This window comes from Peromyscus californicus, unplaced genomic scaffold (genome assembly GCF_007827085.1).
Source record: "Peromyscus californicus insignis strain IS unplaced genomic scaffold, ASM782708v3 Scaffold_5__1_contigs__length_169319896, whole genome shotgun sequence".
NCBI lineage: Eukaryota > Metazoa > Chordata > Mammalia > Rodentia > Cricetidae > Peromyscus > Peromyscus californicus.
Window position 1 is genome coordinate 78,355,800 of NW_026294573.1, and position 23,638 is coordinate 78,379,437.

A 23,638-nucleotide genomic window follows, 5' to 3' on the forward strand; every position below is an offset into this window, starting at 1 on the left:
AGCAGCAGGCTTCTGCAAACTTCAGCCCCCCGCTCTTCTCGCCCCCGGCGCGCAGGCCGCTCGAGCTTGCGCGCACTCGCGCGCTCCCCAACTTGCCCCACGTTACTTTGATTGACAGCCCGGCTCGCCGCTCTCCTTCCCACCGACCTTCGGAGGCGGCTTGCCAATCTCAGCGTCTGACCGCTCCCCATTGGCTGGTCTACGCGTCCCGCAGCTCCTCGGGCACCGCGGCTCTCGGAGCGCACAGGACGCGCTGGCGGAGGAGGGGCGCAGGCTGGTGGGCGGAGAGCCGGGCCAGCAAAGGCCGCGCGAGGTGGGCGGAGCGAAGGCCAACACTGGCTGTGGCCGGCCCGCGTCAGCGCCCCACGTTGGCGCGGCGCACGCGGTTGGCTGAGCGGCCGCGGCTCCGCCCACGTCCGCGGCGGCTCTGGCGCTTGCAGCCCCCGCCGCTCGGCTCGGGCGGGGCTCTGGTTTGCTAGCGAGTGTGAAACCGCGTGTTAATGTAAGCGGCGCGAGAGGCGCGGGCGGCGGCAGGAGCATCGGCGGGGACCCCGCGTCCCGGGGCAGGAGCCGGGACTCGCCTTCGACGTGGCCGGCAGCAGAGGGAGGCCGAGCGGCAGCGCGCTCTTCGTCGCGTGGACGTTTGCCTCCCGGGTTGTGAGAGAACTTTGCGGCGGCTGGAGCTGGTCTGCCCTTCGCCAAGAGTCGGGGAGGGGAAGGCAGGCGCAGGGAGCGCTGGAGCCGCGGAGCGCGCCCGGCGGCCTGATGCCCGGGCTGGAGGAGCGGCGGGCCGCCGAGGGGCTGCACCGCGAGCACTAGCCGCGGACCGGAGGGAGGGCGCGTCCTGGCGCGACCCTGCGCAGCCCCCGCTTCGTCCCCGCAGCTCCGCGCCGACCCGGAGACTCCGCAACGCCGCTTGCCGAGCCTCCGGTGACCCGGAGCTCACCGTCGTGGGAGCGGGTGACCTCCCGACCTGAGACGCGGCGTTTGCCGCTGGCTGTCTACGTGGGTTCTAGCCAAGGCGCCACCTGCGCGGCCGCCGCCGCAGGGAGGAGGAGACTCACAGCCCGCCTGCATTCGTGAGCCGCCAAAGGGAGCGCGGCCGGGGGGCACCGGGTGGAGGACCGCCGTAGGACCCGGCGCCCCCGCTGCGCAGACTCGCAGGAGCGGGGCCGAGGCGCCCGCGATGTGGTCCTGAGGGCGGGGGCCGCACCCGTCGCGCCCTGGCCTTGTATCCTGAGCGCCCCGCGCGCCGGCCTGCTGCGCTGCTCCGCGGTTCCCTGCGGGATTCAAGTTGGAAGTGGCGCGGAGGATAGAGCTGTCCCGGAACAGAGCCTCGGCTGCCGCCAGAGCGATGTTCCCGCAGAGCCGGCACCCAGTGAGTCGCCGGCGCGGGTGGGACCCTGTCCCGCTCCGGAGCCCACGAAGCCCCGCTTCCCCCTGCCCCGCCCCCTCCTACTGGATGTCTAGACGCGCAGACCGGGGTCTCGCAGTCGCCTCCCGCCTATCCCGAGAGGCCGGAGTGATCCCGCCTTTGCCCCTCGTTTCGCCTGTTTACATGTAGTCAGTGCGGCCCGGTCACTCCAGGACTGGGGGCTGAAAGGGAGTTGGCATTTCTTCTCCGGTCCCCGGGGTCTTTATCGCACGGTTTGGGGAGGGGTGGCCCTGAACGGTGAAGCTCTGGCCTGGGCCTTCTCAGCCTCTCCGGGCCGGGTGACCCCAGGGCGTCGGGCACGCACGGTCCACGCTTGGAGGTAGACTTGGCTTCTGAGCCTCTTGAGAAATTAGGGCCCCGGGAAGGTCTGTTTTCTCCCTCTCTAAAGTGAACCGAGGGCTCGAGTTGGGGGCTCCGTTTTCCACCACTTCTAACTTTATTTTTTTGTTTATGTCCCATCCGCTTCTCCCTCCTCTTGACTTTTCTCTGTTTTACGCCCTTACCCTCATATCTCCTTCCTTGGTCCCCCTTGCTGGTCACCTGCAGACGCCGCACCAGGCTGCAGGCCAGCCCTTTAAGTTCACTATCCCGGAGTCCCTGGACCGGATTAAAGAGGAATTCCAGTTCCTGCAGGCGCAGTATCACAGGTGCGTGTCGACCTGCTGGGGGTGGTGGTCACCTGGTGGGGAGGGGGGGGTCCTTTCTCACCCGACCAGGCTGCTAGGGCTGTGTACTTAGTGCTTGTGTCCAGGCGGTGGCGTGTGGAGTCACAGTTAAGCCCTGTCATTCATGTTACCCCCCTTTCTTGGCTCTTCCTGGGCCGCCCCTTCTGTTGTCTCCTCCTCCTCCCATTGTTTCCCCTTTGCGCATTTGCGGCTGTTCCAGGGAGTCCCTTTTCGTGTATTTTGGAGTTGCATGAGAACCGTCAATATTTGCACTTCATTTATTTGTTTTGCAACAGGCTGAACTAAAACATGGGTTCAATCAATGGCTCAGCCCTGGAGTGTGCGTTCAGGAAAGCAAAGCCATGTTGAAATCACTGTTTGCCATACTAGAAAATTGGGTTGTCTGAGACAAAGTCCATTAGGGAAGACTAGATGCGTTTAGCTGTGCCCATCATGGGTGATTAGGCGGTAGAATGTAGATAATGTGGTGGCCCACACTGGGGTGTTTGGATAGGCCGAGGGAATAGAATCACATTCACATTGACCTCGGTTATGGGTTCTTTATGTAATAATATCTTCTTCAACGGATTTGTTAGTGAAAATTCTTGCTAAAGCCCCCATCTATAGTGAATATTCCAGAAAGGTTACTTACTTTGCTCCTGTTGGGTTTTGACTCATTGGCGCTAAGCCATAACTTAGAAGGAGATTTTTGCTTTTGTCATGCTTGAGAAAAAGGACAAACCTGAGGCTTGGTGGCTTGGGTGTGAATTTTCCTATTTTGTCAGTGGCTTTTTGATTTTTGACCTTTTATCTACTTTCAGATGAAATCTCTAGAACTTGAGGCATACTTGCACACACTGTTTACTGAACAGGGGCAGAACTTCAGCCCACTTCGTTGCTGTAGCTGCTTGTCATATTTTGGCAGGGATTCAAAAACCAAAAGATTTTGAAAGGCACTAGTCATTATAGGAGTAACTTTCCCAGTGAAGTTTTTCAAACCTGAAGACTGCCTGTGCTGGAGAGTAGAGGTTGTGCGAAGGACAGACTTTGGTGCAGTCAAGAGAAGTCGGATGGGGACAGCTGAGGAGTCTGTTTTGATAGCTTTTTCGTTCTTGCCCTCTCAACATGATCTATGCCCCAGGAACAAAAAGAACAGTAGCGGGTGGATATTCCCCTTGTTCACCTTCTTTTCCAGCATTGAATACAAAGACAGCTTTTAGGATGTTTTCCTAGCTTACGACTTTTCCAAATTGTTTTTGCTTAAAGTGCAAATATGTGAGGCAGATGTTAAAACAAGTGACATAATGTTTACCTTAAGCTGCCTGTTTTGTTTTCGTAGTCTTAAGTTGGAGTGTGAGAAATTGGCAAGTGAAAAGACAGAAATGCAGAGGCACTACGTGATGGTAGGTATCAAAGATAGGACGGCTTTCTTTTCACGTAATGGTGTGTGTTCTTACTACAAAAATGTGAGCTAACGACATGCTTGGTTCTTCTCTTTACAGTATTATGAAATGTCATATGGATTAAACATTGAAATGCATAAACAGGTAAGTTTCATAAATGTTAAGCTGAGAAAGCAGTTTATAGGATTTTACCTTGCTGGTTTTGTCCTCAGCCACTGCATGTTAGGGGTGGGTGTTTGTGGGCTATTTTTCTGCCCTTCTTCAAGTTTGTGTCAACACTCTGCAGCAAGGATTGCTTCTTCATGGTTACAAGACTAGCTGAGGTGCTTTGGAGATGTTTACAGGCAGACAGGAACTGAGCTCAATTTACTTTTCCACATGGGTAGATTTATCCTTTAAAGATCTCAGATATATTGTGGTTACTGGAGTTTAGGATAGTTAGTATTTTTATATGTTTGAGTATAAAATGTGGAAAGTGAGGGGTACTTGGGAGTTTCTCTCATCAGATTTAATAAAGCATATGACTTTTGGAGTGCTCTTACGCTTTGGTGTTCCGTAAAGTGACACTCAGGATTAGTGGCTTATTAGCAAACATGTTTTTGAAAATTTTCTCCGTTGATGCAGATTTGGAGGTGAAAAAACTGTCTTTTTACGACCAACAAACGTGTTGGAAGGTGCTTCAGTTCTAGTGGTTTTAAAAGCATGGAAAGATTAGTGACTGGAAAGCTTTAGCAGTGACTTGAGTTTGCAAGTTCCCATAAAATTCACACTTATGGCTACTATAATGGGGTATAAAAAGAGTATTGAGCTGGAACAAGACACTAAGGACCTCATAAGAGAAGAAAAGCTAAATGATTGCTCAGCCCAAAGGACCCTCAATTGAGTAGTCATTGTCTGCCAAAGAAAGCATTAATGGCAGGGTGCAAGTGTTCTGGAGATATGCTGACATTCACTTTATCAAAATGCTGGTACAATAAGTCTTTTAGAAATCGATTGCCTCTTAAAAAATTATCATCAGATGAAGTTGCACAGTTGGACATGTTTCAAAGTGCAACAATACAATTCTTACTTGATGTATATGTGCTATTTCATCTCAGACCCTTGTTTCATTAAATTAAAGAGCATGGCTGACCGGCTGGGGCATGGTGGAGAAATTGATTAGTTCAGCCTTCAGATCTTCCTTATATTCAAAGATTTTCATTAAGCAAATCCATTTCAGAGTTGAATTCTGCTTTTGTAGCTCTGCATTCTTTGATTTTTAATTCATCATAGATTTCATAATTATGTACATTAGATCTGTTCTAGATACATGTTTTCATAACGCTAAGTCAGAGCCTTTCAGTAATGTAATGAGCCTTTCACAAAATGTTTGTTTGACTGATTTGCAGAGTTCTTTATGTGGTGCTGTTTTTCTGTGTTTCTGTGGCTAGTGTGCTTTGTTGAGGTTTTTTAGTCAATGATAGTGAGCTGGAATATCTTTGGTCTATGGCCATTTAAATTAAGTATGTAAATAAACTTGGTGTAAGAATTCTAATTTGCATCTTTTAGGTTACTCTGTGGGGCACTTTTTTTCTTTTCTGTTAAATACTCTGGGCACTGAGCTTTTTCTTAAACACATAAACTGGAAGGATTTAATGACCCACTTACTCTTGTACTAGGGAACAAGTACCTCTAAGTCCTGTGATGTGCTGGTGTTAGTGGGGAAGCAGAAAGAGGTGTGTTAATTCTGAGTTCTGGTGACCTTTTGTTTACTGTGTAGAGAGAAAGGAGTAAGGGGCCAGGAGGGTCAGACGCCCCTGGTGTGAACCAAGTTTTCTCTTGGGTTCTGTACTGTTCTGTCTTGGACATTTGTGGGTATATACTATCTCTTTGGATGACAGTCTGCATTAATAATACACTGTGTATAATTCGACCAGTAATTTGAAACAAGTGGGAAGCTAAGAGACACTGTGTTCTTCATAGTAGAGTATTAAGCCCCCTGAAATTTAGTTGATATTGTGAATGCTGACAGACCCTTCACTAGAGTGGTGTGCAAAGTCGTGCTGTAATTCAGTTTAAAGTGGTCTTACATTTGAAAAACATCCTTCTGAGTGTCACACGTTAATAGTAAGTTTTGAGGAGTCATTTGGTGCTGTTGGTGATCATAATTCTTATTAAAACTAGTGACGTCTGGCCCCCAGGGTGTAGCCAGGCTCAAATTGATGCTTTTTGCCGCCTGATCACCAGCATGGCCTAAGTGCTCATTATATTGTAGAGAGGGCCTTTGGAGCTCTCATTAGATTTGACAGGAATTCTCTCTAGGGGGAAACTGGGCATTAGCGAGACTCCTGACAGGCTGAAATTATTCCTGCTTTATGGCTTATAACCAAATGCTAGCAAGGCATCATCAGGGGACACAAAAAATTGTCATTTCTGACAACATCTTTGTTACTGAAAAGAGGGTAGCAATGAAAAAAGGGTGGCAGTGGGGGAATTTTGCATGGAGAGCACTTTAATGCCGTTAAGATTTGTCTCTAGTGTGGCTCCTGCTTTGCCTTCCTAGCTTTCAGCAGCTTTGTCAGGATCTCAGCACTGGCTTTTCTGTCTGGAAGTTTTAAAGTGGAAGTGCATCCAAATCAAGAGTGGTATAATTGTGGTTTCCTTCCTTGGTGTGCTGCCCACAGCTCATGTTTATGTTGTGTCAACACTTCCTGATAAAGTCTTCCATGACTTTCTCCCCTCTGTTCTGTGGCTGGTTACAGAAAAAGCAGCTTACCGAGACAATTTTTTTTTCTTTAGTGCTTTTTAATAGGCTGCTGATGTCTATCTTGGTCCATGTAGGTGGTAAATTCTATTTCTGATGAGCGGAGAGGTGGGACCTGTTTGTGAGAAAGCAAGGCAATTCTGAGAACACCAAAGTGTTGAAAATTACGTTGGAAATAACAAGTTGGTGTGAGTCTTCATTCAGGAGCTGATCCCCAGTGTATGAGCTATAATTTGTTGTTGTGTTCTGTGTCCCTTAATATTTTGGGAAACAAGATATGCCAGTAATTACCTTTTCTGCATGGTGATAGAGCGAAGGCTAGGAGCCTGGTGCTGTGACAAATACCTGTAATGTCAGCCTGGCAGTAAGATGGGGATTTTGAGTCTGAGGTCAACCTGGGTTGCATAATGAGAACACCTCTCAAAGAAACGGTGTGTGTGGCTATAAGTGGTGGTGTTCCTTACCTTAGATTGTACTGTTTTCAATGGCAGTCTGACTCCTGTGCCCTCCATGTTGAGAAGTAGCTGGGTAGCTGCCTTGCTGTACCTTGACACATGCTCAGTACCTGGAGATCAGGGCTCAGCATCATGGAAGCTTTAGCCAGGGTTGCTTGTTCCAGAGTTACCAGAGCTGCTTCTTGTGTCCTCCAGGTCGCTTTGGGAAACATGTAGTCAGTTGCAGAATCACTTTTGGACCTGTGTCCTGATGTACATCTCTTCTGCTGTGTGTCTTTCCAGTTCACTATTTCTGTGTGTGTTGATTAACGTTACAGCTTATAATTAAGAGCAGGTGGCTAGATGAATGTTCTACAAGTTAGGGAAGTCAGCAGCACTGGTTTTCTGTGATTTGAGATCTGTGGGGATCTAGCCATGGGAAGTAAGTTGTATCCCATTGAGCAATACTGTTCTCATCCTGAATTGTGTTCAAGAACAAAAGAAACGTGGCAGGATTCTTGTTGGAGACTGGCAGCCAAGCAGTCACGGTCTGTAACTGCTTTCTGTTAGAGTGGGCAGGATGAGCTCTGGGACTTCAGTCTGACATTGCAAGGAAAGGCAACCATTTTTTTCAGGTCTGATTTGGGGCGAAGTCACGTGGTATTTCAGCACAAGCACAGTGTCTCACATTGAATGAATTTTGGAGTGAAACTACCATTCACAATTCTGATGTGTGCTTTTAATTTTTCTTAGAAAACAAATTATTCTTTGTGTGCATGCCTGTGGATTATTTAGGTGGAACTGGTAGGGAGTCATTCCTTAGGTGGGAGGCATTTCGTATTTTCCTGTAAGATTTACCACTGCTTTCATTCTGTTGTAGAGGATGGCTTTGACTCTTGATCCTTCTGCTTCTGCTTCCCAAGTACTGGGATTGCAGATGTATGCCACCAGGCTCTGTTTTTTTGTTTTAAAGCTGCATGTGTTGTTTGTCTGCAGTTTGTTGCTTTGAGAGTTTTTAAACATCACATTTATTTTGTGGGCATGTGTGTAGGGGTGTGTGTGTGTGTGTGTGTGTGTGTGTGTGTGTGTGTATGTGTGTATGGGCATGTGTGGCAGGTACCTTTACCTGCTTAAAACTGTCTCACTGGCCCCAAGATTCTTTTTAGGAGGGAACCCAAGACTCCATACATGTCAGACATCTGATCTACTGAGCTGCTCACACCCTAAAGTCTTGAGAGATCCCCTGCCTTCCCCCTCCCCTGAGTCATACACCCAGGAATGACTAGCCAGAGGGCAGCACTTAGATTTAAGCTCTACCAGGTTTTAATCTCCTTGTAGTACAAAGAGAGTAGCTGTCATCAAGATTGGAGTGGCCCCTAACTTCATTTTCATGAGCCAGGCTTGTCCTTTACAAGTATAAGTTCAATGAGATAAAGCTGTATTTAAAGCCTGGAGTTTAAAGTGCAAGATTAGCTTACAGGGCTGATTTCTTACTAACTAACCATTTCTTGTCTAGCCCTTTGTCTAGTTTCTGTAAATGGCCTGTACTGTGGCAAGAAAAGTGCAGAATCTGTCTAGAAATTTAAGGAGGCATCAAGAAAAAAAGTTATCATAATTAATAGGCATAAAAGCAGATTTATATTCAGTTATGTTTCTGTTGAGGGTTTATGTTGTGGGAGCAGATGTGTACATAAGTAGCGCAGATGCAGAAGGAGGTCAGATGAATGAGGTGGATTCCCTGGCACTGTAGTTACAGGTGTTTGTGATCCTGCCTGTGTAGGTGCTCGGAACTGGGAATGAATGGTCTTCTGCAAGGGCAGTGTGTGGCACTGCTGTTTTTTTTAGGCAGGATCTCTGTATACCCAGGCTGGCCTCAGACATGAGTAGAATTGAACCTGGGTAGTTCCCAGTGCCAAAGTTGCCTCTCCCACTTGACTGTACTGCCTGGGAGAGTCCCTGAGATCTATGGGTTTGCTTTGGATAGTTAGAGGTCACATAATTAGGGACTGGGCATCCCATGAAAGAGTTCCCAGGCCTTCAGTTTATGTCTTTGTAAATTGAAGGTGAGCTTGAATTAAAGTCTGTTACTCAGTGCATGAGCCACACCAGCACATGCTTACAGATCCAGCACTCTGCGTACAGACTGAGGGGAGTCCTTCACCAGAGCACTTAAGATGTTCTACCAACTAGTGTTTAATAAGAACCACAAACAGAAAAACCTTTCTTCAGTAAATAAATCACCTTGAGTGGTATTTAAAGATAGATTTAGTTATTGGTTCATAGGCCATTTTACATTTCTGTACAGTTGAGTCTTTGTTCTTTTCCTCCTTGTGGTTTCTGGAAGGGGATTAAATAAGAGGAAACAGAGGAGGCATTTCAGGAGACTTACTCAGTCAATCTGTCCATCTCTACTGCTTACTGATTTTGTTGGAGAGGCTAGCCTTGAACCTAGGACCTTCTGCTCCAGTCTGCCAAGTGTTGGGATTTCAGGCCCTTCTTCCCAGCTGTAGTGCTTTTAAAATCCAGTTTTAAATACCCATTTTTGTCTTTTTGACAAAGTTGAATGTTTATACCATCAAAGTAGCCCTGATAATTAAAGAATTATCATTATTATTCTTATTATTATGCATTAAAGAATTCTGCAGGAGTGTATAATATAGTACTTTCTGTAGAAAGCAAAACATGCATAATCATGCTTTGAAGCTTTGTAGTATTTTATTATGATGGAACCCAGAACCCAGGGCTTCACACATGGTAGACAAATCTTTACATCCTCAGCCTAACTTGCTATTTTAAAGAGTACTGGGGTATGTGTGTTAGGACGTTGGAGGTAGGTGTTTGTATAAGTGGGAGAAAGAATTTTCTGTTTTTGTTTATTCTCTGGCGTGTGGTTTGATAGGATGGTCATTCACATATTGTTTACAAAACTTGACTGGGCTTTGTATGTGGTACCATACAGACCTATAAAGGATCATATTTTCAAAATTTCTCAGCTTATCCATTTACAATGTTTTTTAAATGTTAGTACAGTTATGAAGTAACCTGTGATTTAGCAGAATTATTTCAGTTTTTAACATTAAAAATTTGAATTACTGTTTCATTCTGTTGACCTACTTTGAAGCAACCACAGAATCATTACGCAAACATCGCATTGACTTTCTTCCCCTTAAAACATTCATACTGGCTATAATAATGCTTTTCATAAGTTTAAGGTCAGTGCTATATGGTCCTTTGCCATTTTTGGTAGATGGAAAAAAAAGGAGAAAGAGAAAAAAATTCTGAAGTTTTTATCAATGAAACTTTCTCCATCTGCCAAATAGAACAACTGTGGGAACAGCTCCACCAAGGAGCAGTATAACTAACAGATGCTGCTAGGTGCTCATCATGCTTTAGAGGAAATGAGATTACCTCATGCTAATGTGGGACACAGTCCTGCTGTTCTGTTAACCCTCTGGAGTGCTTGCAGTATTTGACTGGATTTGTTTTAGCAGCATAGTGGTCCAGCCCAGGTATTGACCTGTGATGCCTGTACATCCCGCTCACTAACTAAAAGTGCTACTGTAGCAGTATATATCATTGGCTTACCCAGTTTGTCCCTTGGTAAAATACACACTAGCTCTGTCAGAGAACTGCTTTTCAGTGTTACCAGACTTGGAACTTTCGGACTTTTCATATAGTGACTGCTTCAGGAGGTTGGCGGTTGGGGTCTCCTTTAATTTCTATTTCCCATTTGCTTGTCACTCATCACCTTCTATGTCCGCCTCTGATTATTTTCCCTGTTATTGTTCCATGCTGTACTGCTTTATTTTTTGTCTTGCAGTTCTTTTAGTCCAGCCAAATGGGTCTCTTTATGTTATAAGTCTTAGACTTTTTTGAACTTCACATGGCCTCCCTTAGCTTCCTTCAAGGTCTTTTTATGTCAAGGTCTTCCCGAGAGTTCACTCACAGTAGGTTGTCACACCACTTAATACAAAGTGGTGTTTTGTCTCATGCCTTGTTTATTCCTCTGGCTCATCTACAGTGTGCTGTAAGCATGTTTATATACATTCTCAGGAGTTATGTATCACAAACTTGATGTGGTAAGTATACTCCCATGTTCCATGGTGGTTGCAACCATTTTGGATCCCCGTCTTCTGAAATTTGGTGAGAAGTCCTTTGCTGAAAACAACAAAAGAAAACCACTTGTGCCCATTTTAATGTCCAGATAGAAAAAGTAGCCTGTAGCTAGAGTTTTCCTGCCTGGCCCACAGTCAGGACAAACTCTCTGACCGGCCAGTCCCACAGCCACTCAGACCCAACCAAGTAAACACAGAGACTTATATTGGTTACAAACTGTATGGCTGTGGCAGGCTTCTTGCTAACTGTTCTTACAGCTTAAATTAATCCATTTCTATTAATCTATACCTTGCCACATGGCTCGTAGCTTACCGGCATCTTTACATGCTGTTTCTCATCATGGCGGCTGGCAGTGTCTCTCTCTCAGCCTTCCATTTCCCAGCTCTATTCTCCTCCTTGTCCCGCCTACACTTCCTGCCTGGCCATGGGCCAATCAGTGATTTATTTATTGACCAATCAGCAACACACTTGACATACAGACCATCCCACAGCACTTCCCCTTTTCTTTTCTTAAAAAGGAAGGTTTTAACCTTTACACATCTCCAAAGTCAGTTTGGTATATTTGGGAATTTGGGCGTAGCTTCTCTTACTACTTCCTGCTGGAGGGGGACGCTGTATCTTCTGGGGAAACAAAGAAAATTTTAGGATCATGGAGTAGTCCGTGAGGCTGTATCATCTGAGCCAGTTGCCTTGAAACGGTTCTGGATGTTGGATCATCTGGGCCATGGTGTCATCGGAGACCTTTCAGGTGGTCTTGGCTGGTCAAACCTGATGTGTCTTAATCTGGAACAAATCCATAGCCTCTGGCTTTCTGTGGAAACAAAAGCAGAATCTCCTTTCCAAAGCAACATATCCTTATATCCAAAATTTGAAGTCAAGGTACCTTTAAAATATACATTTTGGCATAACTCAACAGCTTTTACAATCAAATGTTTTTCTGTAGTTAAAAATCCCAAAGACAACACAATCCAGATTCTCTGTGTAATATTCATCTTCACGTGGCTTATTTTTTTATATTAATTTTACTGTCTCTTTAAAGACTTTATTTTTTAAAACTATGTATTTGTTTTTATACTGTATATATCACCTTTTTTTGTCTCTTTTAAGCCTACGTATATTTTACACACATTTTAAACTATTACATCTGAATCTGTCTTATTGTGAATCTGTTGCTTTAAGCTGCAGCAGCTGTGGCTGCTGGCTCCGCCCACCTCAGCTTCCCAACATGGCGGTGGTACTGTAGTTTTCCGCCAGCTCTGGGAGCCATTGTGGGTCTATGATTTTATCCAAGCAGCATGTAGCCCAGAAACCTCTTTTTTTGTTTTGTACTAGCAAAGGCTAAATCCACAATGCAGCTTAATGTGCCACTTGCAGAGGCCTCATTCCCGCCATATGGCGGCAGGTCGAGCGCACACGCCAGGAACCCGCCAGTAGCTCAAACCGGCAGCTGCCGCTCATTTGAGAGAGACAATTAGGAACTGTTTTTAGCTCCGTTTTAGAATCTTTTTTCTCAGTTTTTAGGTGGAAACTCTTGCCCCACGTTGGACGCCATTTGTAGCTAGAGTTTTCCTGCCTGGCCCACAGTCAGGACAAACTCTCTGACCGGCCAGTCCCACAGCCACTCAGACCCAACCAAGTAAACACAGAGACTTATATTGGTTACAAACTGTATGGCCGTGGCAGGCTTCTTGCTAACTGTTCTTACAGCTTAAATTAATCCATTTCTATTAATCTATACCTTGCCACATGGCTCGTGGCTTACCGGCATCTTTACATGCTGTTTCTCATCATGGCGGCTGGCAGTGTCTCTCTCTCAGCCTTCCATTTCCCAGCTCTATTCTCCTCCTTGTCCCGCCTACACTTCCTGCCTGGCCACAGGCCAATCAGTGATTTATTTATTGACCAATCAGCAACACACTTGACATACAGACCATCCCACAGCAGTAGCCCTACCCAAAAATTCAGATCCATCAGTAAATCCATGGAATAGAGATTACAATCCTGAATCAAGAGTGGTATGGGAAAATGTAAAGAGACGACCAGCAAAACTAGTGGAAACGCATGAACTGTGGACCAGTAGCTGAGGAGCCCCCATGGTACTCGATTAGGCCCTGTGGATAGGCGAGACCTTGTTTAGCCTGAACTGTTTAGGGGGGCCCCAGGCAATGGGATTGGGACCGGTCCCTGGTGCATGAGCAAGCTTTTTGGAGCCTAGTGCCTAACAGGTGGGACAGTTTGGGCAGCCTTGGTGCAGGGAAGAGGGGCCTGGACCTGCCTCAACTAAATTTACCAGGCTCTGTTGACTCCCCTTGGGAGACCTTGCCTTGGAGGAGGTGGGAATAGGGGATGGATTGGGGGGTAAGGCTGGGGGGCGGGAGGAGGGAGGGAAACTGTGGTTGGTATGTAAAATGAATAGATAATCTCTTAATAAAAAAAAAGTAGTAATAATGGTTCGTATGCTAAAATTTAGAATGAAATCTGTTTAGTTGAGCACTGATCATCTTTTCTAACTACTTGCTCTGGGTTTTTGTTTTTATTTCTTTAAACTTGTTTGAGACAAGGTCTTATTTTGTAGCTCAATCTGGCCTGGAACTTGCTATTCAGACCAGGCTGACTTTAAACTCAGATCCTCCTGCCTCTGCCTTTTGAGTGCTGGGATTAAAAACGTGTTATATCTGACTTTTTCTTCTCTCAAGTAGTTTATACTTCAAATATCCCCGATGCTTTCAGGCTTCAGGAGCACACAGCTGCCTGAACTAGTTCATGGAGGCGGCTGCTTCTTCCTTTTAAAGATTAGTTTTATCTTCTAAAAAAATTATGTGTATGGTCGTAACCTTACGTGGTTGCTGGGTCTTTGCAGGAGCTTTTAACTGCTGAGTATCTCTCCATTCCCCGACCACGCCTTTTCTTTAAACAGTCTCATATATCCAAGACTGGTGGCAAACTCACAATGTAGTTGCCTTCACCTTGAGTGCTGGGATTATTTATAGGCTTAGGCTACCATGCCTGGTTTTCCACTGAGGCATCTTAATGAGGAGTTTAATTACACTAATATGTTTAGATTTGGACTTAAAAAAAGGACAAAATATCCCATTGTTGTTGAAGGCTGCATTTCAGAGTGAACTGAGTAAACCATTGCTTGTGAATTAAGGACAGCCAAGCTGCTAGTAGAATTGGTGATTAAGTTTCATTACAGTCCTTATAATGATTATAGCCATAGTTTTGCTTTCTTTTAAACTTTCACATTTTTGCATCCTCCACTCAAACATTTTATTACATTAAAAACTAAATATTTAGGAAAAGAGAGGGAGGACTGGAGAGGTGGCTCAGCAATTAGTTAAAGGCCAGGCTTACAACCAAAAAGAACGAAAAGGAGAGAAAACTGTACAGTGAAAACTCATTAATGCTCATTCATCTGTACTGTGTCTGAAGTCTGTAAATTAAAACATATTATACTTCTTGCCTGTTGGTTGTTAGTCTTGGGTGTGTGGGAGTGGGTGGGAGCATGGCTGACCTAACCAAGGCTGACCATAACTATTTGCCATGGATGGCTTTGAACTTCTAATCCTCTTGCTTCATCTCCTAAGAGCTTAGATTGCTTGTTTAAAGAAAAAAATGGGTCTGGATAGTGGGGGTGGGCTTGGTATAAGTCAGGGACTTCTCTTTTTCAACCAACGGTTACTCTGACTTGATGTGAGGGAGGGCGTCTTTATATGTATCTTAGGGGTTCTGTCTTAATGGATTCTTCCTTTCAGCTAAACTTACCCTAGTGCTTTTGCATATTTGAATTACTGATTTACATGGTGTTAGGGTAAAAGCATAGACTTAACATAAATGGGAAGGCTCAGTAAAGTACTTGCTGTGTAAGCACGAGAAACCTGACTTTGGATCCTCAGCACCACCCACAATTCTGTTCTGTGCCTCAGTAGTCCTAACGCTGGGGGGACTCAAGGGGAGGTAAGGGGTAGGGTGTAGGGTACAGAGACAGGTGGACTGAGTTTTATTAGCCCAGTCAGTGAGTTCTAGGTTCAGTGTAAGACATTATCTAAAAAATAGCATGAGGACTGACTGATGAAAATATCCAACATTGACCTGGTCTCTGTAGACTCCATGTGTGTATGGGTACATCCTTCACCTCCCACCCCCACTCCCCCACACAGGAAATGCCAGACTGCCTCACCAGGCCTCCAGCTACCTTGTTTTAGGCCCTTTAATGAAACTTTAAGGCACCTTGGAAATCTGCCCACCGTGTTTGCTAGGGAGAAATCATTGTATTATTAACAAGCAGGGACAGGAAATGCTTTTGCAAAAGGAGGCTAATTTTGAAATTTGTGTGTATATAGAAAGTACCCTAGTTGGGGATTTTAGTTGTAGGTGGTAAAAGAATGTCAAGTGTCAGGGAGCAAACTCTGAGACTCCCTCCCTGTATGGGAAACACAGTGGTCTCCCCAAGGCTTATGTCCCCAGGCTCCAGGTTGGCTCTTCAGGAGCCAAGCTTTTGTTCCTTCCCACCACCCTCTTGATGCTTTGAGCAAACAGTGAGTCAGAGCCACTTAGAAATGTGGTGACCAGTGGTGTATTGACAAGCTCAGACACAGAAGAAACTGCACCAGGGAGGTAAACCATTGGGATTGGCAGTAAATATATTACAGCACACAAGTGACTTGCCGATACTGCTTGTTTAGCAGTTTGCAAGGGCAGTGGCAGTATAGATTTTTGAATTAGAAGGGAAGGGCTGTTCTTTCTCTGTGCAGGAACATATACTGGATGTCTGGGGAGGAAATTGATTGGGGAACAAAATACAGCTGCCTCTATTTATGCCATTTCATAGACTTCTATCGATTCATGAGTGAAATAAAAAAAGTTGATTTGGGTTCAGAGAACAGTAGGTATCTTAACACTGATCTACATCTTAGTCCAAAATAGAGCTGGAGGAAAGGCATCCTGTCCGCATGCAGCCTACAGTTAAGGTGCTTGTTTCACCCAGCTTTGTTTGTTTTATTTTGTTTTTTGTTTTTTATGTTTAGCCCAGGGTCTCATGGAGCCCTGGTAGCCTCCATTTCACTGTGAAGGCTGGAATTTGACTCCTGATCGCTCTATTTCTACCTTAGAAGGATTGAGATTATAGGCATGTAGTATTATTCACAACCATTTTTTCCCTCTTTTTAAAATGATTTTTCTGAAATGAACTTTGCTATTGTAGCTGGGCTGACCTTGAACTTGAGATTGCCTTGTCCTTCCCAGACAGAGCTCACCAGCATAAGCCACCATGCCCAGTTAAGATAGTTGTCTTTCTTGGTGTTTTGGTTTGCAAAGGTTCTTTTGTTTGATTGTGAAGTGGGCTTCATTGGCATTGTGGTGACTCTCCAGTCTGCTCGCCATGGAGCTTCTTGGGAATGGCTCTGCAATAGTTTCCTGTCAGCTCCTCCAGTTTCCCCTTCTTCGTGGGTGGGTATGAATTGCATCACTTTTGGTGATGTATTCAATAAATGAGAATACAGACAATGAAAATGGGGGGATGACCAAAGCAGCTCCCCGCCAGGGAGTCCTGTGTGGAGAGGTGGAGTGCTGTTATCAGATCCGTTAGCTCCTTGAAGCTCCATCCAGGCTCTTGCCCTTGCAGGTCCCCTTCCATTTGTACTAATATCTTGTTTTTGTTTTTCAATCCCAACTTCTTTTTCTCTGTCTGTATTCACTTTTCATTTTTCTCCTTGTAATTGTAAAGTCTTTTTTATTCATTTCTTCTTTGGATCATAAGCATTTGTCTTTAGGTTCAAAAGGAAAATTTTAAAAAAGACAAAAACAAAAACAAAAATACAGCCCTTGTTGGCAATCTCCACTGGTTAAGAAATATAAAATAATTAAAATAATAAACACAGACCCACTAGTAATGTGGCTCAAGTAATTGATATAACTACCAGGGAAAATACAGTGGGCTGAGGGTTTTGTTTTGTTTTCATTTATGAGGATGGATGAACACTAAATAAGACTTGGTTCATTTTTACAGAAGCGAGTTTCAGCAGTATTAAGTATTAAGAGATGTGTAGGTGTGTTTTAGATTCTTTTCTTTTTAATGTAACAAAACTAACTCTGAAGTTGAAGAAATTGTCTTCCTGAGGGTAAAGGGGTTTGTTTGCAGGGTTACTAGGTCAAGCTGTGTGGTTGGAGAAAGTTTTGAGCCTTGAAGCAGGGATGTGTGTGTGTAGGTATGTGTGTGTGTAGGGGGTGTTGTCCACATGTGATTTTATTTTTGCTATAGAATCTCATAAAGTGCTGTGTAGAGAGCTTGTGTAATTATATTTCTGTGTCTCTTTGGTCTAGAGGTGTTTGTTGACTTGTCACATTGACAGCTATTGCCTAAATCTTAATATTTGGAGAAGTAAAAACAAAAACAGCAAAACCCTCAGGCCAGAGAAAAGTATGGCCTTCAAGAGTAGTCGTGGATATTTATTGTTTTTATTTTGAGATGGGTCTTGCTCTGCTGTTGCCCAGACTAGTCTTGAACTTCTAAGTCTCATGAGCCTCCTGACTCAGTTTACCAAGCAGCTGAACTACAGACATGGCCTACTGCTTCTAGCTGACGTGCTGGAAGCTGAAGCTTTTAGGATGCAGGAGACATTGCTTGTGTCTGTGGTAAGTACTTAGGATGAAGAAAGGCATGGCACAGTTAAGCTTGTTCTCAGGCGCTGAGAAGTAGCCCAGTTGTCCTGTCTGTCTGTATAGGAAGCACCGGCTGCTGACAGCTGCTTTGACCTGCCAGTTGGCTGGGGTTCCAGAGCCTTTCCATTTGTAAGCATGCTGACTCTCTTACATTTCTGGGCCATGAGCTCCCTTGGAGCCAGTGTCTGCGTAGCTGTAGAGAAGACTGGAATTGGCCTACTGAAGTGTATCCATTGTCCATGTTTTTTAGCTGACCAAATGCCAAAATCGTCCTGCTAAATTCAAGAGGGGAACTACTGACTTTTGAAACCTGTTTCTTACTAACCTTGGGTGTTGGGGTACTGTTGAAGTAAAGGAAGGACACTTTGACTGTTGATTTCTCTGAGGGCACCTAGTTTTCCAGCTGGTTGTTACATTTGTATATTTGTCTTAACTGATTTACAAGGAACTTGACTCAGTTCCCCTAAAAGACCCTGAGTTCACTGGCAGTGTCTTTTTAATAATTTAAGCTATTGTTTTGGCCATATATGGCACAGGTTCAATATCTAAAAGGTGATTTAAAGTAAGTCAGATTTTCTCATCAGCTTCTGGGATTATCCTTGCCAGTTTCCTTCACTGCTGAGATTGACATTGCTCATTAGTTTGTATGAAATGAGTGTCAGTTGTTGCTTCTCAAATTAAAGCAAGGACAGGGAAGAGCTTTTTGAATAGACTTTGCATTGTGAGAATATTGGTATTGACACTGTTTATAATCTGGAGTACAGTTGGAAGGCTAGATTCTGCTGTTTGTCCCATACTAGTTAATATGGCTGTACAGGGGAGATGAATGTGGCTCCTTTTCCAAGTCTATTACTCAGGAGGACTGTAAATTTGATTGGCTGTTACAATTCTAGCAGAATCATTCGATTTGAGAGCAATAGAAAGATAAGATATCCAATTACTCAAATGATTTGCAGGGTTAGCCAACGTTGTCATGGAGACATGAGTTGGAACAAATTAAATTTTAAGCAATAAAATAATCTTAAAGCCCGTCTGGGAACAAGAAAATTTGGCAGTAGCACTTACCTGAATTGAATCTTAGCTTGACACGATGTTGTTTGACATTGATATACTGTGGGGGCCTAAACATTATATATAGTACATTATCTTTAAGAAGTAGCCCTGCTAAACCAGTGAAGGAGAGTATTGATATAAAAATCAAGGGGCATATACATTTATTCTTTGGCTTAAATGATAATTGGCCCTAGGTTCCTAAGATGTTTAGTATTTAAGGATTTCAGTGCCTTAAAGGTGAAGCAGCTTTAATTGGACATTTAAAGAAAAGATTGATTTAGCAGCCACATGAGTTTTCAGAGCAGCAGAAATCCTGTAGCAGCCTTTCAGTGGGGGTGGAGGTGTGAGCATGCATATGTCTGCATGCACAACTGAGGAGATTTTTGGCATATACTTCTGCACTCAAGGTACTTCTTTGTATTTGCTGAATTTTCTACTTTGTGGTGTCACTCGCAGACTGGAAACCGTCCAAACTTCAGCTGATGACCTAAAATCTGAGTAAGCCCTGGTCTGAGGTTTAGAGGTTGTTCTCCTTACTATTACAGTGTTTAACTGGTTCCTGGCTTGTGCCTTGGATTTGGAAGCAGCCCAGTGCCCAGAAGCACGGCAGGTGGGCCTCTTACCCATGCCTGTTCGGTAGATGGGGATGAAAACTGGGCTGAGGTCGAGCAAGCCATTTGCCGCTTTCTCACAGCCTTCGATTTTCTTCTCCTCCTAACCACAGATCATCTCAAATGATTCAGTAATGACCAAAAGTGCAATATTGACCTTTATTCCCTGGTGGATTACTGTGTTTCACAGTCCAAATGGCAGGAAGTCTATTCTGTTCTGCAGAATGAGTGCAACATTATTGAGTCAGCCTACCCCTGTGGGAACCACACAAGTGCAGACCAGTGTAACAGACTATGTGGGTTAAATTTGGTTTCTGATGCTCTGGGAAACAAGAGCTGGCATGTCCTGGAACCCACACAGTTAGTGGGAGAATATTTGGGATGTTTTCTGAAAACACCCACATGCATTGATTTGTCTGCTTTTAAAGTAACCTGTGACTTGGGTCTAGCCATGATGTAAATTGCTCTCATTTCTGTCACCCTGGGTTGCCTTCTCATTCACATTGTACTTCTATGAACCTTAGGACGATAATCATAAAACCATGGTTCATAATTACAAATGGACATGACTATGCATTTTCTTTATTATACTTGTTCTTATGTATATTTTGGTTAATCTGTTTATCCAAGAATCCTGTCTCCTCTATGCATCATATGATTTTTCTTCAGAGAGCAGGTAGGGTGTTGCTATCTTAGAGGACTGATAGTTTTTCTTTGGATTGGATTTCTCTGTAGGTTATATTTCAGTGTTATACCCCCGTCCCCATAAAGCAGTAATTTGATGTGTGGTTAAAGTATAATTCCTCATTGCCTGCCTCAAGCAAAGCTACACCATTATTCATTATTCTGTATACCCCCAGTCATTCTAAATAGTGAAGCTTTTCTGGGTGTTAGGCCTTGCAGATTTGTTCTAAAATGCTTTTGAGAATTTTATTTTATATTATTTTTTATTATTTACCTTGTTAACATTCCGCTGCCCTTGTGCTGACTGAGTGTGTCTGGAACTACCTTCGACCCTGGTAGTAGTTCCCCTGTTCCTTCCCTACAGTTCCCTCTTCTGGATACTCTGGAGCTTTGTCTGTTTCCTGATGTTGATTGAAAGGAGAGTTAAGCCAGGTAGTGGTGGCACATGCCTTTATTCCCAGCATTTGTGAAGCAGGTGGATCCAAGTAGGACAGCCCACCTGGGTCACACAGAGAAAAACAAATAAACAAACAAAAATCTCCCCAGCAAAAAAAAAAAAAGAGAATTAAGCATGCCTACCTGGGAAACCAGGATCATTGCCTTCCTTCTTATTGGACTATCCCTGACTGATAGCTCAACCTGGGAAAAATGGTAAGGGACTGGGTCTTTTCAGCTAAAATTAAATAACACAGATACATGTCACCAACACAGCTACTCTTCTAGGCCATGGCTATCCTTGGTCTGGGTCTTGTGTTGGAGTAGCAGCTTTCCCTGAGATGTCTCTTGGGAAGAACAGCAACTGCTGCCATGTGTGTGCAAGTAATTTAGTTGTATATAGCATGTTTATGAAGTTAGGAAACCCATAGTTTCATCCAGCATCCACGTTGGCTGAAGATTTCAGTGTGTTAAGGAAACACACATGCAAAATTGCTTCTTCAATTATTGCAAAGTTGTAAACCTTGGGAGCAAGGAACCTTTGCTATGTCACAATGGACAGTACAAAATAGAGGTCACAGGTGACTGGAGGTCAGTACCAACCCAAAATAAGTGACATAGGCCTCAGTAATAGCGGTAGTAAAGGGAGTGTTGTTTATATCATTGCAGTGTCCTCCACCTTGTGAAACAGTCACTGCTATATTTCGGCCGGAGTTTGACTTTCTTGTTTCGTACCTCAGTTGTCTCACACAGGTCATGTTTTGGTTTAGCAGTTGTGGTTCTAATCTTCTGGGGAGGAGGATGATGTCCCTGGCATTTTCTCTTACTGATCTTTGTTCTATGAAATACCTAATTTTTAATGTGCTGCCAAGTGAGCTAGATCTGTGAGAAGAGTTGAAGATGTGGCTTGTTTGGGGTAGCTGTGGAGAGATTGGCTCTTTCCAGCCCAGAAGAGTAGAATTTGTCTTGGAAGCCTATGCAGTCACAGAAGGTATTTTGCTTTAAGGGCACCAGAAGCTGTCTGTTTTTCTATCTTGTAACAAGTCAATATGATTTCCTGTGAACAGGCCCATTGTGAACTCTGTAACAAGGGTTTCTGAATAATAGAAATGAGCCAGTTACAAGCCTAAACAGCTGTGATGCTTTTGTCAAAGATGCAGCTTTACCAATGTGACAAATTAAAGCCCAAATGTTCTGCTTGGCAACAGTTGGGTCAAAACATTTAAATCATTAATTAGAAGGAACTGAGGGGGGATGTGTACAACTTACACAAATACATCACAGACTCAGTCCTCATCTTAGAAAATGCAACTGAATTCTTTGGGGAAAAAATTAGGGCAGCCTCAAGTGGGGCCTGACAAGCTTGTCATTTGCAAATAAATCAAAAGACCATCATTGCAGGAAGGAGACCCAGTGAATAGAGTTGCTTTGTCATTCTTTGATGAGCCCTACACTCAAGCCTGCTATTAAAAATGAATGCATTCAAGAGGCTCTGCATTAAGAACATAAACAATTAAGGGCACTTGAGCTGGTCTGCTGAGAGCTGCTGAAGAGAAGAGATGCAGAGTTTCTGCATTCTGCCTCCAGAGCCAGAGAATGGGATCAATTAGTGTTGCTATCTCCACCCAGGCAGCCTTTGGCACTTTTTTCTTTCTTTTTCTTTTTTTCCTTTCTTCTTTTCTCATAACCCCTCCTTGCTTTCAGAGAGGCTGAGTATAAAGATGAGCAGTGAAAGAAAACATGCCTGAGCCTGATGGGAAGGTTTAGAGGCTGCCAGGTGATGGGGAGAGGGAGCATAAAAATTACTATCTGCAGTAACTGTGATAAGTTCTGCATGGTGGACCTACCAAAAGCTTTTTTTCATTTGGTGCTCTTTGTTTTATATTAGTTACAAGTTTCGAAAAGGGGTACATTTACATTGCCATGGGGTAGGGTAATCTAAATAGTACCTGAGATTTTATACAAGAGACAAGTGTGATCCTGGGCCCTGGGTTTGTGTTCTTATCTTGGTCTTGTCTTATAGAACTGCAAAAAAGGATGCTCAGATGTCATATCAAGGCTTTGGAGAGAGTCCTGGATGTGCTACCAGACTGTTTTGACCTTAGGCTGGTTATTATAACCTTTGAGTCCATTTCCAAGAGGATTTGGTTTGAAATTTAGAGAGATGCCACAGGGCCAGCCTGGAGCTAAGCACAAGGTGCTGTGTCATTGTGTGGTAGTAGATGCTGGTAGATCCTAAGGTGACCCTGAGTCCCTACAACTGCAGAAGCACCTGGGAACCATGAGAAAGAATTGCAAGTTTCCAGGTCCAGATCTCTGGCAAAAGCCCTGGAGCTGAGGGAGATGCTCTGGAGAACAGGCATTACTGATTACCTCAGTTTGAAGATAACCCCCAGGCCAGTGCTGTTGCTTAGGGCTTGGTATGTGCCTAACATGTGCCAGGCCCTGGATTCCATCTCTGGAAGCAAGACAACAACAAAGTCAATCTGACATTCTGTCAATTTAGGTTTTTTAGGTTTTTCCAACGTGTCATTAGTGATTTTTTTGACATTGTGTATTTTAAGCAGAAGTCTTATTAGGTGTATCAAGTCTATCTAGTGTATTAGGATTTTGGATAACCGTACCTTTTCATGAGCATGTTACTAATACCAACCAGGGGTTACAATGCAAAGCCATAGAATGGCAAATTCCCTAAAGGTTCCTCTTTTCTGCACAGGGGATGGGAACACTGGATGAGATTTGCAGTGTTAGGTACATAGATAGCATTGTTAGGAACAGTTTGTATACATGCACCCTGAACTAACGTTAGATATGTTGGAGTTACGTCCGGGAACTAGAAATGTTTTTATGAATTGTGCTCCACAGGTGGGTAAGTGTGACTGATATTAATATAATGTTCTTTGTAGTGAAGATACTGACTATACTTTGCTTGCATTTCATAGTTGGAGTTGCTTCTAAAATGCCTGTTCGGGTGTGCAGAGCCTTTCTGCCAGAGCAGCGAGAGAGTACAATGACCTTGCCTTTACAGGTCACAGGGTGTACTTGTGATACCATTATTAGCTGAGGGGTGACGAGGCCTGTGTGGATTTTACTTCTACCTGTCTTAGTTAGAGACACCATGACCACAGCAACTCTTATAAAGGAAAATTTAATTGGGGCTTACAGTTCAGAGGTTTAGTCCATTATTGTCATGGTGGGAAACAAGGCAGCATGCAGGCAGACATGGTGCTGGAGTTGAAAGTCCTTACATCTTGGTACAAAGGCAATAGGAAGTGAACTGAGACACTGGGTGTGTCTTGATCATATATGAGACCTCAAAATCTGCCTCCACAGAGACACACTTCCTCCAAAAAGGCCACACCCACTCCAACAAAGCCACACCTTCTAATAGTGCCACTC

At 44.2% G+C, this 23,638-nt stretch overlaps 1 protein-coding gene across 9 annotated transcripts in view; it reads left to right on the top strand.

Annotated features, from left to right (window-relative positions):
* The first annotated feature begins 484 nt into the window (after positions 1 to 484).
* The window catches only part of LOC128097967 (transducin-like enhancer protein 1), a 102,340-nt gene continuing 79,186 nt past the window's right edge, over positions 485 to 23,638 (top strand). For 4 of the 9 annotated variants that reach the window (XM_052718880.1, XM_052718884.1, XM_052718885.1 and 1 more), the window contains exons 1-4: positions 487 to 1,378; positions 1,982 to 2,082; positions 3,440 to 3,503; positions 3,603 to 3,647. In XM_052718880.1, the coding sequence (XP_052574840.1) occupies positions 1,355 to 1,378; positions 1,982 to 2,082; positions 3,440 to 3,503; positions 3,603 to 3,647 (234 nt within the window). In that variant the 5' untranslated portion in view covers positions 487 to 1,354. Of the gene's footprint in view, positions 1,379 to 1,981; positions 2,083 to 3,439; positions 3,504 to 3,602; positions 3,648 to 23,638 lie in introns of all 9 variants that reach the window. The other 5 variants (XM_052718882.1, XM_052718888.1, XM_052718886.1 and 2 more) reach the window with 3 other exon arrangements.